Here is a 14,997-nt window from a genome sequence, read left to right on the forward strand (position 1 = left end):
TGCGGTGCCTGGGTGGCTCAGTGGGTTAAAGCCTCTGCCTTCGGCTCAGGTCCCAGGGGCTTGGGGAGCCTGCTTCCTCCTCTCTCTCTGCCTGCCTCTCTGCCTACTTGTGATCACAGGTAGGCAGAGGCAGGCAGAGAGAGAGGAAGGGAAGCAGACTCCCTGCTGAGTAGAGAGCCTGACGCTGGGTGGATCGCAGGACCCCAGGATCACGACCTGAGCCGAAAGCAGAGGTTCTAACCCACTGAGCCACCCAGGCACCCCAAATAAATAAAATCTTAAAAAAAAAAAAGAGTTTCTAACCACTCATTCTTGACTTTTTAAATTTACCTCCTCACAGTGCGGTAATAAACAGTGCGTGGGCTGGCACTTGCCTTCGATGATATTTTGAATAGCATTGCTTTACAAGGCCCTACATAATCTGGCCCTGCTATTCTCTCATGTTTTCTCTTACTGTTCTTCCCTACCACCCCTGCTCACCCTGCTTCAGCCACACTGGCCTCCTTATTGCTTCCTTTAACACTCAGGATTTTTATGCTTGCCATTGTCTCTGCCTGAAATGCTATTCCTGCAGATATCCTCAAGCTCACTTTCCCAATTCGCTCAGGAGATTGTTCAAATATCCCCATCAGAGAGAGCTTCCTAACACTCCCATATAAGATATCAATCCTCAACACTCTGTCCTCTTTCTCTTCACAAGCCTTATCATAGTTTGATATCTGTTTATTGTCTGCCCCTGACTCCCACTATCCAACTAGAATCTGAATTCCATATGAACAAGAACTTCTGTATTATTCCCAGTATATCCACAGGGTTTAGCATAGTCCCTGGCATATAATCAGCACTTGAATGAATGAATGTCACCAGCTTCCATCACTGGGATCTCCAGCCCTACCTAATCAGCTATAATTCTCAGATCTGGCCATATACTTTCAGGTTTGAGCCTTTTAAAGTACCCATTTTTGCCTGGGAATGTCCTTCCTGAGGAAGTGATATTCACCTCTAAGACCCAGAATAAATGTCTCCTTTCCTGTACAGCCTTCCAGAGGAGCTCATAGAGTAGATCCCTCCCATTCATTGAATCACAACTATCTTTTCTGTGTACATCTCCCTTATTGGATTGAGAATTCCCTGAGGACATGGATGTTTTGGACTCATCTTTGTATATCAGTGTCCTAATACAGGGCCCGAGGTTGAGCAGAGGCTCCAGAACTTTGATGAAGAGCGCTCAAAGCTATTCAAATGTAAGTTGCTGCTTGAGGTTGTTAGTTCTCTGATACTGGAAATGTTCCCCTGGGCTGGATGAAGTCCTCTTGGGGATACTCCGAGGGGTTTCCTGCCTGGGGATGGCAATTTATCAGTCCCCGTGATTCTTTGAGTCTGTGGTCTGGTAATCCGTGTAACTCTCCCAACAATGTTATTTTGCATCTTCCATTCCTACCTGTGTGGTGCTGGACACTGGAGGCAGGCAGGCCAGAGGGCTGTGCTTATATCCGCCCCCTTCTCCATCCCTCTTCCAGGTCCTCTGTGAGGCAGGTGTCTAGCTCTCTGATGCATATGGCTGCCTCCTCAATGTAAAAAAGGGACTCCTAGGGGCGCCTTGGTGGCTCAGGGTGTTGGGCCTCTGCCTTCAGCTCAGGTCATGATCCCAGGGTCCTGGGATCGAGCCCCGCATCAGGCTCTCTGCTCAGTGGAGCCTGCTTCCTCCTCTCTCTCTGCCTGCCTCTCTGCCTACTTGCAATCTCTCTCTGTCAAATAAATAAATAAAATCTTAAAAAAAAAAAAAAAAGAAGGGACTCCTAGAAGGAACAGTACCTCTTGGCTGATGTCCTCGGTCTCTGAGAAAATGTGGTTTGGAAGGCACATGTCATTACTTGCCCTGTGAGAGGTCTAAGATGTTGTGAAGTGTCTAAGCTATTATCCTATTTGCAAATTAAGGATCCAGCCAGAAACAGTTATACACACAAGATATCTGGTTCAGAGACAGACTGCTTAATGACAGCATCTTGCAACCGTCCTCCATGCATAAATTCCCCTTTAGATGACACAGTGAAAGCCAGTGTACCTGTGTGTGCGGAGGGGCTTTACACAGCAGAAGAGAAGCCCTGAAATTAGGAAACTCAGAACTTATGTGAGACAGGTGGTAGAGCTGTCCCTTCTCCATGGAGAGTTGGGGAGAGAAAGAGAGAGAGAGAGAGAGAGAGAGAGAGAGAGAGAATAAGCATGTAACTCTGAGTTTTATTACTTCTGAAAGGGGGAGCAGCTGGCTCTTGGGAAATGCACCAGAGAGGAAACATTCTGTATCTTCCTTGGCATATTTACCATTCAAACAACCTTAACATGGGTGTAAGTAATCTCAGAAAGCTGGATTGAACAGAAACCCCCATTTCTCACACCCAGCTCTAGACAGGAAACACTCCCTGCCTCTTCCACCCTTTAAGTTCTATTCTCAGGTTTCTAGGGGATTTGGATGAAGAAAGCTAAATATAATGGATTCCACAGCCAGCACTGTGCCCCAGCAGATCACAGACACCCATTGAGTGAATGACACCTATCTCCTTGTTTCAGATTTTAATGAAGTTGGGGCAGAGGGTTGGTTGGTTAAGACGTCCGGATAAGGCTTCCCTGGAGCCAGGGCAGTCTGAGCCAATTCATTCGTGTCTCTCGTGGGCCCTAGGCGACGCCCCCCACCCTCTGAAGCACCGCTAAGGTTCCTGACATCCCCACCGCCAGGGCCGAATGCGCACAGGCTGGGACCACGCCAGACTTCATAGGGTCTTCTTGGTAGTTGGGGTCTTCAGGGTCCAGAAAGGGATTTCCATCCAGCGTCAGGTTACTCACCGTGGGCAGCTCTTCTGGCCGAGGCTTTTTGGTCAGCCTGTTGCATCTAAGATCAAGCTCGCTAAGCCTGGCCGGTAGTCCCTTAGGCACTTGCTCCAACCTGGCGAAGGACAAGTTGAGAGAGTTCAGTGTCCTCGGCCAGACACACACAGGAGCGCCTGGGGCGGTGGCGCGCAGCGAGTTGTGGCTGAGGTCTAGGCGCTGAGGTTGCACACCCGCCCGCACCATCGCCAAGCACACGCCGTTGGGCGTCTGTATCCCGGCGTTCCGTAAAACTAGAGTCTGGAGGGCCGGGAACTTGTGCTGACAGAGAGCTGCAGTTAGTCCGTGCTCGCCCAGTCGGGGATTGTCAGACAGGTCTAAGGTGGTGAGGGCCAGGAAGGTGGGGAGTTGTGAGCAGGAAAAAGCAAGCGAGTGTGCTTGCGCAATGTTCAGTACCTTGAGGCCCGGCTTCAGCCACCGCAGCAGTTCGGTGAGCCAGGCACCTCCCGCTGTCCACGACACGTTCTGGAGAGTGAGGGTGGAGAGCGCAGGCCCAGTCGCTTCCAGAAGCGGCGGCGGCGTCCCGCCGGTTACCTCCAGGTCCTGGAGCGTCAGTTCCTTGATGCGGGAGTACACCAGCGCACGCAGGAAGGCGGCCAAGAGCACAGCAGGAACCTGCGCAGAGGCCACTGTGAGCCGCCGCAAGCGCAGAGCTTTCAGTATGTCAGCGTACTGCTTCGGGTCTGTGTCTGCGCCTTTTAGAAACTGTTCCAGGTTGTGGCCACCGCCATGGATCTCCACCTCGACGGCAGTTACACACTGGTAGGCGCTGGACCAGTTGGGCTGCGGATCCGTGAAGTTGCAGAAGCAGCGGAAATCCTCGTCGTCCACTTCGCAGGGCTCTAGTACCACCTCAGAGACGCACAGCGTTGGCAGCAACAGCAGCAGCAAGCAGGGCGCGCGCACCTAAGGAAGAAAGCGGAGGTCAGGACTGCCCCAGTCAGTGCCTGGGGTTCCTTGAGTAGTTCCCTTTGGGCCCCAAGACCGTACACTCACCATGGTCTATTGGTGCTCCGGGACTCTCGGTCCTGGCGGGCTCAGGGAGGAGCTGCTTTCCTGTACAGCCGCACCCACCTGTTTCTAGGCTTCACACACCTAGCTGTGCTCTTGAGCGGCCTGCGAGTTTATGTAACCGTCGGATATCACTCTTTCTTTTCTCTATGAACCCTGGTCACTCCCCACCTCTCTGCCACCCAACTACTCCCTGCGGTACCCTTCTGGGAAGTTTTGCAATGAAGGATGTTGCCAGGACTGTAACAGGAAGGATCTTGTAGGGCATTTAGAGTGCAATGCCCCAGGCAGTATCCTGATGAGTCAGATACCCCAGGCTTGTTTACTAGCTTTGGGGAAAGAAAAATCCCCAGTGCTTCAGGCCAGGACTCTCACCTCCCCCTGCCTTTATCCCACGGAATCAACTGGGGTAGTTTCTTTAACTTTTCCCTCGTCTGGGTTACTATTAACTTACCAACACCCAAATCCAATCCCCTGAATACCCTCGCATGTTCAGCTGTTGCCCACGACAGCTTCCAGAGACTGAGGGTGGAGAGTGCAGCTAGGTATTTTGTGGAGGAGATTGCAAACTTCCTCTGTTGACTCTAAGGAATACCATTGAGGTTCAAGGGAAGGAAGTTGGTCTGAAGAACAACCCCTTCCTTTATGATTTGTTGTTGTTGTTGACTTGTTCTTTTTTTAAAACTTTGATTATTAAGAGAGTAAGAGCTTTGATTTTGGGGGCGGGGGGGCATTTGGGTGGCTCAGTCGGTTAAGTGGCTGCCTTTGGCTCAGATCATGATCTCAGGATAGGGATTGAGCCCCATGTGGGGCTCCCTGCTCAGTGGGGAGACTGCTTCTCCCTCTCCTCCCGTTCCTGCTCTCTCCTCTCGCTATCTCTCTCTTTGTCAAATAAATTTTTTAAAAAACCTAAAAAAATAAAAGTAAGAGCTTTGTTTTTTTAAAGATTATTTCTTTATTTGAGAAAGAGAGGGTGGGGTGAGGAGCAGAGGGAGAGAGACAAACAGACTCCTCGCTCAGCACCCAGCCTTTTGAGGGTCCCGATACCAGGATCCTGAGATAATGACCTTAGCTGAAACAAAGAGTGGGGCACTCAGCCGGCTGAGCCACTCAGATGCCCCAGCTTGCTTTCTATCTTTCTTTTTTTTAAGATTTATGTATTCATTTCAGAAAGAGAGACAGAGAGAGAGAGAGAGAGAGAGTGCTCCAGCAGGGGCTGGGGTTGGGGGCAGAGGGAGAAGCAGACTCTCTGCTGAGTGGGGAGCCCCACACAGGGCTCAATCCCATGACTCTGAGATCATGAAGACAAGGTGCTTAACTGACTGAACCACCCAGGTGCCCAGAAAATAATAGCTTTCTTAAAGAGGTCTTTAATAGAGACACATTGGCCAAATAGTTCCACTTCTTGCAGTTTCCATTTCCTTGCCCTGAAACTGAGAAACAGGTATTTCAAACCCAGATTTCCTCCTTGCGCCTAGCTCTCCACTGCCCTTCCCCCGCAACACAGTTCCTACATCCTGGGAGGAAAGGTTGGACCTATGTTGAATGAGGATTAATTAGTAACTCACCTGTTTTGCCAAAAACAACAACAACAACAAAAAACAAAAACAAACAAACAAAAAAACCCCACGTGTCCCAGAGGGTGAATAGGGGCTGTGTTTTCACAACCACTCTCACAGTTCTTCATCTGTAGATTCTGGGGCAAGAGCTATACTAAAAATGTTTGAATTCTCACTTCTCCCATTTTTTAAATAAATGGCTTTACCTTTGTCCATATTCCAAACAAGGAGGTTTCATTAGACCTCACTGCTCCCTTTGTATCTTGTTGGGCATGTCTTGATACCCTGATCCGTGCCCTAAGACCAGCCAGGCCGGGTCACTGGAACATCCCCGAGGACCAAGAATGTGAGTTTATAGTTCAGTGTTAAATACACTGACTCTGTGGTCAGACAGCCAGGCTTGGAATCCCAGTTCTACCACTGAGGTTATAATACTTGGGCAAATTTCTGCGCCTCAGATTTCTGGGTTCCTGATTTGTAACATGGAGATAATGATAGTACTTGTCTGTGACTACAGAGCCACATCTATTAAGAATAGTCCTGATTTTTATGTTCTTCATCAGTGCCTCTGCATTCAGAAGACTCAGACCACTGAAGCCTGGCTCCTTATCAAATCCTATCATTCTAAGGGAGGTACTTCGGATGACAGTTCCAAGCAAAGAGGGGCAATAATGGTTCTGCAAGGATCCCCAACTCACGCCTTGATTCAACAAATACCTATTATTTGTCTACCAAATGTCAGGGCTGGTACAAAGCCCAGGGACACACACATGACCATTGCACCATCCCTCAAGTACTCTGGTAGGAGCGGGGAGGCAAACACAGATGCAGACTACAGTCCATAGGGAAGAGGACTCGCAGAGGAGAAACTAAAGACTTGGGGGAGCTGTGGAGAAAGGAACAGCTAGCTCTGTATTAGGACGTGGGGCTGTTTTTTACAGGCTCGACCGCGACGTTGGGAAGACAAGTACAAAAAAACTGGGTGGGCAGCTGTAACTGTCTGGGCAGATATTTTGCCTGGAGACTTGTCTTACCTTCCCCACCAGGGGAAATATGTAGGTGTTAGAAGCAGCCTGTCCCATGACAAAGGAGATAAAAGACTCAGACTCTATACCCAGCCAGTGCATAGTGCTCTGAGCAGTTGCTCAGTAAATGGCTGTCCCAGTGCTGGATGGATGCTGGGCCTGGAGAGATGTGGCGGCAGGATAATGGTCTGCAGATATTTAACTAGGTGATCTGTGGAAGTGATTAAATGCAATTTTTTATTTTATTTTAAAAAGATTTTATTAATTATTTATTTGACAGAGATCACAAGTAGGCAGAGAGGCTGGCGGAGAGAGGAAGGCAAGCAGGCTCCCTGCTGAGCAGAGAGCCCAATGCGGGGCTCTATCCCAGTACTCTGGGATCATGACCTGAGTCGAAGGCAGAGTCTTTTTTTTTTTTTTTTTTTAAAGATTTTTATTTAGTTATTTGACAGAGATCACAAGTAGGCAGAGAGGCAGGCCGAGAGAGAGAAGAAGGGAAGCAGGCTCCCCGCTGAGCAGAGAGCCCAGTGCGGGGCTCGATTCCGGGACCCTGAGATCACGACCTGAGCTGAAGGCAGAGGCTTTAACCCACTGAGCCACCTAGGTGGAAGGCACAGTCTTTAACCCACTGAGCCACCCAGGCGCTCCTAAAGGCAATTAAAAAAAATTATTTATTTGACAGAGAGAGAGAGCACAAGCAGGAGAAGTGGCAGGCAGAGGGGGGAGCAGGCTCCCCACTGAGCAGGGAACCTGATGTGGGGACTCGTTTCCAGGACCTTGGGATCACGACCTGAGCCAAAGGCAGATGTTTAACTGACTGAGCCACCCAGGAGTCCCAGATTAAAGGTGATTAACTCCAAGAGGTGGAATTAAATTCTAGGAAAGAAAGTTGGTTTGAAAGTGCCAAATCCTAACCACAGACTACCAGAGGAAGTTGATTTGAGAACAGTTCCCTTTCTTGGATTTGTTCTTACTCATATATTTCCCTAAATAATAGCTTTCTAAAAATTAGAGACCTCCAATAAAAATTCCTTTTTTTAAAAAAGATTTTATTTTATTTGAGAGAGAGAGAGAGCACAAGCAGGGGGAGTGAAGAGGGAGAAGCAGGCTCCTTGCTAGCAGGGAGCCTGATGTGGGGCTCCATCCCAGGACCTGAGCCGAAGAGAAATGCTTAACGGTCTGAGCCACCCAGGCACCCCCTCCAATAAAAATGCTTAACTGCTACCAGGACTCCACTCTCTTGGAGCTGTGAATGTGATTTGGGGAGGACAACATCAAACAATACACTGTAACTTCACGACAGTAAAAATGGTTATGAAAGTGTATGGTGCTATAGGCTCTTATGATAGGGACAGAGGTCCAGTAGTTCTGAGTAGGGGACATTGGAATTGAGATCTTGAGGGACAGAGGTCCAGTAGTTCTGAGTAGGGGACAATTGGAATTGAGATCTTGAGGGACAGAGGTCCAGTAGTTCTGAGTAGGGGACAATTGGAATTGAGATCTTGAGGGACAGAGGCCCAGTAATTCTGAGTAGGGGACATTGGAATTGAGATCTTGAGGGCGGTGTTAATTAAGGGAAGGGTGCTGGTTTGGGGGAGGGGGAGGTGTTCAGGCAGAGATAGGGCTCTGTAGGCAGGGCAACAGCCTGGGCAAAAGCCTGGAGGAGGAAAAGAGGAGGGCTTGTTTTAGGGAACAAAGAAGATCCCAGAAGAGATGAATTAGGCGAGGTGCCCCTCCAGTGAAGACTGGAGAGGTATGCAGTGATTAGACCATGTAAAGTTTACTTTGCCACAATTCAGATTTCGAAGGTGAGGAACATAGTTTTTTAATTCACCAGTGTTTCCCCAGTATGTAGTAGTTAGTGGTGCTCCAAATCTGGTTTAAGGATTACTTTATCCCCAAAATAATGTGATTCACTTTTATGCAGAACAGTGAAATAATTATATTTGTCTCATTTTCTTCATACGCGCATAATGGAGATAATTGTCGTGGAGAACATTCCGTAAGGTGATGCCAATCCAGTGGGAGCTGAGGTTTTGGTGAAATATTCCTAAAACTCGGGATAGTTTTGAATGTCCGTCTAGAGTGTGTTAGGTTGGGCGCCTGGGTGGCTCTGTGGGTTAGGGACTCTTGCCTTCGGCTTGGGTCGGGTCCCGGGGTCCTGGGATCAAGCCCCGCGTCGGGCTCTCTGCTCGGCGGGGAGCCTGCTTCCTCCTCTCTCTCTTCCTGCCTCTCGGCCTACTTGTGGTCTCTGTCAAATAGATAAATAAAATCTTAAAAAAAAAAAAAATCTTTAGAGTGTGTTAGGTTTGGGGAGGTTGTATTTGTTGAGCGGAAGGTGACGCGCTGCAGTCCGGATGGATGTTGAATTTCTTTCCCGGAATTGGAAAAGAGAACTGGGAGGGAGAAAAACCAACCGCAGTCGGAGAGCGTGCTGCTGAGTCTTGCCTAAACTCTTCTCTGCCCAAGTCCTACCCCGCCTCTAGCTTTCGCCCCGCCCCTCCCTGCCCCTTGCCCCACCCCATCTACTCTCTCTTCGCCCCGCCTCTCCTTTGGTCGGCCCGCCACCATTTTGCACTGTGCTCCGCCCACTCACTCCTCCTCTTCCGCCCTACGCTGCAGCTGCGCCGTCTGTGCCGTTTTCTAGTTTGGGGGCCGGTTTCCTGATTCTGGGCTCCCTGCGAATTTTCTCCAGCTCAGCCATGTGGAGAGGACGGCAGGGCCGCCTCAGGCCCGTGGGCTGCGTAGTGGAGGAGCTACGGTGCCGACGCCGGGAGCGGGAGGCAGGTGCGGGAGGGCAAGGAAGACGGGAAGACACCGGCTGGGGTACCGTAGCTCCTCCACTACGGAGGAGTGCTGTGGTATGGCAGGTGGTATGGCAATCGGGGATAGATGAGGAGGCCCCCAGGTGGCAGACGGGGGTCCTAGATGTCCCTCCTACGTTCAGCCGGCTCCTTTGCCCTCAGCATTGCGGAAGGCGCGGAGGGAGCAGCAGCTGGTCAGTAAGAGGCTGCTGAGAGACGACGTCCTGGAGGAAGCCGAAGGGGAATGTGTGGCCATGATCCTCGGGGAAGCTGAGGTGAGGGGATCGGGTGCTTGGTGAGTTCTGCGCCCACTGGCGCCAAATTCTTTTTGAGCTCGTCCCCAAACCTGAACGCGGCCCCTTCAGTACCTCCATCCATCCAGTGGGCCAAGCCAGAAACTGGGAAATCATCCTCGAGAACTGTGTCCCTCATCCCCACATCAGTACATCAAGTCCTGGGCGTTTTTCATCTCTTAAAGAGCTCTGGCGTCTTCAAGGTGGTCAACATTGCAGCTACTACCATCCTCTTCTCTGTATACACAGTAGCCTTCTAACAGATCATTTGCATCTGTGCTTGCCGCCTTGAAGTTCATTTTCCATAGATCAGTCAGATGTGTCTCTCACAAATCCAAAATTTGGGGCGCCTGCGTGGCTTAGTGGGTTAAGTGTCTCGGACTGGAGTTCCGCTCAGGTCATGCGCTCTTGGTGGTGAGATTGAGTCCCCCCCCCCCCCCAACTCTTGGGCTCCGTGCTCAGTATGGAGTCTGCCTGAGATTCTCTGTCCCTCCCCTTCTGTCGCTCTTCTGTGCGGGCTTTCTCTCTTTGTCTCTCAAATAAATACATCTTTGGGTCATCTGGATGGCCTAGTCGGTTAGAGGTCTGCATTTAGCTGAGGTCATGATCCTAGGATCGAGTCCTGTATTTGGTTCCCTGCTCAGCAGGGAGCCTGCTTTTCTCTATCACTTGGCTACTCCCCCTTCTTGTGCTCTCTCTGAAATAAATAAAATCTTAAAAAGAAGATCTTTAAAAAAATAAAAAGTAAAAATCCTTCCTTCCTAGATGAATGGTCTAACGTTTGCCTAGCTCTAACCTTGCCAGTTTACTCATCTTAGCCAAAATTCTCCCTTTTCAGTTTTTGAAAGAATATGCTAGGGTCTTTCTTGTCGCAAGGCCTTTACAATTGCTACGTCTAAAAATGGGTCCTTTTTAGTATTCTGTCTTGACAGCCTGTTTGCAGAATATTAATCATACTAATTGTTTGTTTATTGTTTCTCCAACTAGACTTTAAATCCTTGGGAATCTAGACCCTGTCTTATTTGTTGTCATTGAAAACTCAGATGCCCTATAGTATCTGGCATATAGTAGATGGTAATTATTTATTGACTAAGTGAATGAAATGGTTAGTTTTAGCTGATTTATTCATTCAAGCATTGGGCATCCCCTTTGTTTATATTGTCTATGTTTACATATATTGTTTACAAAAGCACTCATGTCTAGGTTATACCATTGGTTTGTTGGTTCATTGTGTGCTTACTTCATGCCAAGACACTGTGCTGGGGACTGAAGTGCACAAAGATGAGGAGAGTCCTTTTCTTTGTGGTACTTGCAGCAGCCCAGTGAAGAAGACAGGCATGTTACCACCTGTCATGCAGGAAACATGAGGCACAATAGAAACCCTTAAGTCTGTGAAAGGAAGCTAGAAAGAGGGACAGAAATCTGAAGGGAGTGGAGGACCTGGGGATGATATCCCAGGCAGAAGGAATAGATCATGCAAAAGCTTGGAAGCATTAAAAAACAAGTCATGTTATGCTGGGTGCTGTTGGAGTATAGGTTGCGTGGGGAGAATGGCTAGAGGGATAAGTTTGTGCCAGACTGAAAGATTTAAATGTTATCCTTGAAATAACTCTGTAAGAAGGCAGGATATATGTTATTCCCATTTTTCAGGTGAAAAATTGAGGTTTAGGTTCCTTATAAAGTAAGTCACAGGGCTGGTATTAAACCCAGTTCTGATTACTCCTTTTGTCTACTCTACTGCAAGATTGATGCTTATTAGCCATATTAGCCTGAATGACAAGTTCTAGGGATGCTGCGGCATTAGAGTGCTCACAGGTGAGGTGAACAGAGTAGGATTCATGCTTGCTTTCTGGCAACTTTGTTTCCATCACTCCTCTTCCTACCCTGCACTCCAGATCCAGCAGTTCCTCCAGTTAGCACAGCGGGGGACAGATGAAAAGCAGAGAGAGCGAGCTCTGGTCAGCCTTCGTCGAGGCTTGCAGCACCCTCAGACGCAGCAAACCTTCATCTGGTCAGTATGGGTGGTGAGTGGGGCCCGGGCCTCTGAGGGATGGACAGGAGTGTGGAGGGGATGGGGCACAGGCTGAGCAGGGCTCTGGTACTCACTCATGTAGGCTGGAGGGCAGCATGCGGACCCTGGTTGGGCTTCTGACCAGCAACCGAGCCCTGTTGCAGCTAGAGGCCGCTCGGTGCCTTCATGAGCTCTCTCATTCCGAGCAGTCTGCGGTGGCTGAGGCCTGCCTGCCAGCCACTTCCTACCTTCTCACCTACCTCTCCGGTCACAGCTCAGACTTTATAGTAAGCCCTCTCCCTTCCTACCTTGTTCTTGACTTGGATTTAAATACTGTGCTTTTGGGTTTAGTTTGAGCTGGCACATAGGGGGAAGAAGAAAATTTGTTTCCCCTGATGTCCATAGCCATACATATGCCCATCACCTTCCACTCCCTTTTACCCAGAGCATCAAAGGGAAGACTTCATCCTCTGCTCTCCCACCCCACCCTAGCCTGAGACAGGCCATGCCCCGTGCTTTTGTTGTCCCACTCTCAGGAGCTCTGTCTGTATACACTGGGTAACCTGATTGTGGAGAGTGAGGCTGTGAGAAGGCGGCTCCTGCCACAGGGCATTGTTCCTGCTTTGGCTGCCTGCATCCAGGTGAGCATCCATCTGCTTTTTCCCTCCTTGGGCAGCCCTCCCCTGTCTTGTCCCTACATGGCCCCCTGCTTTGTTTAGGCAGCTCCAGCCTCTGCCCTGTGCTAAGGGATTGAAAGTCACAGGAAATCTTATGACCCAGCTTCCAGAGTCAGATCTCTACCCTGTCTACTTCTAGTCTCCCCATCTGACTGTGCTGGAAGCCCTTGGATATGCCTTGTCCCAGCTTCTGCAAGCTAAGGAAGCTCCAGAGATGATCATCCCGTAAGTAAAATTTTATCTCCAGATGTGGAGGCACGTGTGACCTACTTGATGATGTAGCCCCTGGACACCAGATTGAGTATTGTTTCCGAAACCGGTGCACATTTTAGCTCTGTGTCTGGCTGGGAAGAGGTTTGGATTTGGATACTTTCCCACCTGCTGTTAGGGTTTGGGAAGAATGACTGGCATCTTGCCTTCTGTGGTTCCAACTCAAAACTCTCCTGTTGGCAGTTCCGTCTTGGGCTCCACTCTCCCCCAGCATATCCTACAACTGTTGCAACCTGGACCAAAGCTAAACCCTGGGGTTGCTGTGGAGTTTGCCTGGTGCCTGCACTACATCATCTGCAGGTAACACAGACCATTTGCAAAAGTGCCACAGACTTGCCCTGGGGCTCCTTTCCAGACCCTAGGGTTTTTGAACTTTGGTTTCTGGAATTGCAGTGAGTTTTCTTCCTCCTGTGGTCTTCTCTGCTTGGACCCCAGGAAACCCATCACTCTAGGCCATTTGCCATCCTCAAGGTGGGATTGACTGAGTACTTGCTTTTTATTGCCTAGCCAGGTCAACAATGCCCTGCTTATCTCCCAAGGGGGTCTATCCACTCTGGGGCTGCTGCTATTGGACGTGGCTGGGGCTGTCCAGAGAACTGAGGATGCAGGACTGGAGTTGGTAGGTGAAGAGGACAGGTCAAGATCTGGGCTACCTTTCTTCCTACTTTGCTACCTACTATGTAGGTAACCCCTTTCCCCTTAACGCTGTACTCCCAACTTGTCTTTTCAGCTGCTATGCCCTGTACTTCGGTGTCTAAGCAACTTGCTAACAGAAGCAGCAGTGGAGGTTGTGGGAGGGTCAAATCAGCTTGAAGATGAGCGTGTGGTGGCGGCCTTATATATCCTTCTGCAGTTCTTCGTCCAGAAACAGCCCAGCCTGCTTCCTGAGTGCCTTTGGCTCCTCAACAACCTTACTGGTATGTACTATAATGTGCCTTGGCCTAGACCTTTAGATTCTGGGAATGCTTCCTCATTGCCTGGGCTGCGGTGGGTAGGACTGGGGGCAGGTTGCGGATTCAGGTCCCTGTTTGAGGGACTTTACCTTGACATTTTCCCTTCCAGCAAATAGTCCTAGTTTCTGTACCTCCTTGCTCTCCATGGATCTGATCAAGCCACTTTTGCAGTTGTTGCCGGTCTCTAATGTGGTGAGCGTATTGGTAGGTATTGGGGTCACTTAAGTCCTGGATCTTATGGCCAAAGTAAAAACACTGGGAGCAGGCCTTTGCACTCAGAAGTACCCTTACCTGAGGACTGGCAGGTGGTGTGGTGTGGACGGCTTCAGGGCCAAACCTGTTCAGTCAGGTGTGAATCCCTAACCTGTTTTGGTTTTTTTTTAGATTTTTATTTATTTACTTGCCAGACAGAGATCACAAGTAGGCAGAGAGAGAGGAAGGGAAGCAGGCTTCCCGCTGAGCAGAGAGCCCAACGTGGGGCTCTATCACAGGACTCTGGGATCATGACCTGAGCCGAAGACAGAGGTTTTAACCCACTGAGCCACCCAGGCGCCCCTCCCTAACCTGTTTTACTAGTTACTAACCTTGGGCAGATCAGCTTACCACCTTGAACTTTAGTTTTCTTGTGTGTAATGTGAGAATAGCAGTGCTGAGGCAGCTATGAGGATTACAAAACATGTGTGTGATTGGCATGGTGCCTGACCACATGATCAACACTCCATATGTTTTAGTTCTATGATTAGTCTTTAGTTTTCATCCTTTGTGGGGACTGTGTATACATGTCTCTCTGTAGGTGCTCACAGTTCTGTGCAACGTGGCAGAGAAGGGTCCTGCTTATTGCCAACATCTATGGCCAGGGCCCTTGCTCCCCTGCTTGATGGGCACACTGGCCTCCTCTGACACTGAAGTAGTAGGCCAGAGTTTAGAGCTCCTGCATCTGCTGTTCCTCTATCGGCCAGAGGTGAGTTTTGGCCCTGGTACCCCTATTCTGAGGCCTGTAGTCTCACCATGGCCCCCTTCCCTTTCCATCCTATCTATAGCCACTTTTCTGGGCCTGGCAAGCCTATGTGGACTCCAGTTCAGAACTTGCAGCCTCTGGTTGGGAAGGCACTCTTCCAAATAGAGGTGGGCTAACCTGTAAGACTGTGGGAATCTAGTGTTGGGGCACAAGAACTCGGGTGATGAATCCTTTTCCCTGGCCTCAGACTGTGGAGGCATTTCTGCAGCATTCAGGGCTTCAGGTCCTAGAAAAGCATCAGGAAGAGGCACAGCTCCAGGATCGTGTGCATGCTCTCCAGAAGACCGCTCTTCACAGGTGACCTGGCTTCTGGATATCACTCATTCAACTCATCGCCTCCCCCCACCTCTCAATTTCCTTGCCCCTGGATCCCCTTTTGAGGATTTAGAACCATAATGACATCTCATATTCTCTGCTCCTGTGTCCAGGACAGAATAAAGTTTTATTTTTATAGTAAACTGCTTTGCCTCAGTGGTTGCGTGATACGGGGTAG

At 49.5% G+C, this 14,997-nt stretch overlaps 2 protein-coding genes across 7 annotated transcripts; one reads left to right on the top strand and one right to left on the bottom strand.

The window, feature by feature from the left end:
* Nucleotides 1-1,971: 1,971 nt before the first annotated feature.
* CD14 (CD14 molecule) lies at nt 1,972-3,919 on the bottom strand. Its single transcript, XM_032847523.1, has 2 exons — nt 3,880-3,919; nt 1,972-3,789 (listed from the first exon to the last, which is right to left on the bottom strand). Exons 1-2 carry the CDS (start codon nt 3,880-3,882, stop codon nt 2,674-2,676), a joined length of 1,119 nt encoding a protein of 372 aa, XP_032703414.1. The 5' UTR covers nt 3,883-3,919; the 3' UTR covers nt 1,972-2,673.
* Nucleotides 3,701-14,962, top strand: TMCO6 (transmembrane and coiled-coil domains 6). 6 transcript variants are annotated; one of them, XM_032847519.1, is made up of 12 exons: nt 9,118-9,265; nt 9,445-9,557; nt 11,471-11,586; nt 11,690-11,873; nt 12,123-12,227; nt 12,403-12,488; nt 12,717-12,833; nt 13,041-13,152; nt 13,264-13,450; nt 13,596-13,690; nt 14,280-14,447; nt 14,692-14,962. In XM_032847519.1, exons 1-12 carry the CDS (start codon nt 9,181-9,183, stop codon nt 14,803-14,805), a joined length of 1,482 nt encoding a protein of 493 aa, XP_032703410.1. In that variant the 5' UTR covers nt 9,118-9,180; the 3' UTR covers nt 14,806-14,962. The 6 variants fall into 6 exon arrangements, with proteins under 6 accessions (XP_032703412.1, XP_032703413.1, XP_032703410.1 ...); XM_032847518.1 differs by having other exon boundaries at nt 14,280-14,611; nt 14,692-14,796; XM_032847521.1 differs by lacking the exon at nt 9,118-9,265 and adding an exon at nt 3,701-3,807 and having other exon boundaries at nt 14,280-14,808.
* Nucleotides 14,963-14,997: the final 35 nt, after the last annotated feature.

Source organism: Lontra canadensis, unplaced genomic scaffold (genome assembly GCF_010015895.1).
Source record: "Lontra canadensis isolate GAN:19392208 unplaced genomic scaffold, GSC_riverotter_1.0 scaffold189, whole genome shotgun sequence".
Taxonomy (NCBI): Eukaryota; Metazoa; Chordata; class Mammalia; order Carnivora; family Mustelidae; genus Lontra; species Lontra canadensis.

Bases quoted from the DNA above. Each gene is read 5' to 3' on its own strand.
- TMCO6 (XM_032847517.1), top strand. From the start codon at position 9,181: ATGTGGAGAGGACGGCAGGGCCGCCTCAGGCCCGTGGGCTGCGTAGTG. The intron at 9,266-9,444 runs GTGCGGGAGGGC...CTTTGCCCTCAG, and splicing joins ACGCCGGGAGCGGGAGGCAG to CATTGCGGAAGGCGCGGAGG. The intron at 13,691-14,279 runs GTAGGTATTGGG...GTCTCTCTGTAG, and splicing joins CTAATGTGGTGAGCGTATTG to GTGCTCACAGTTCTGTGCAA.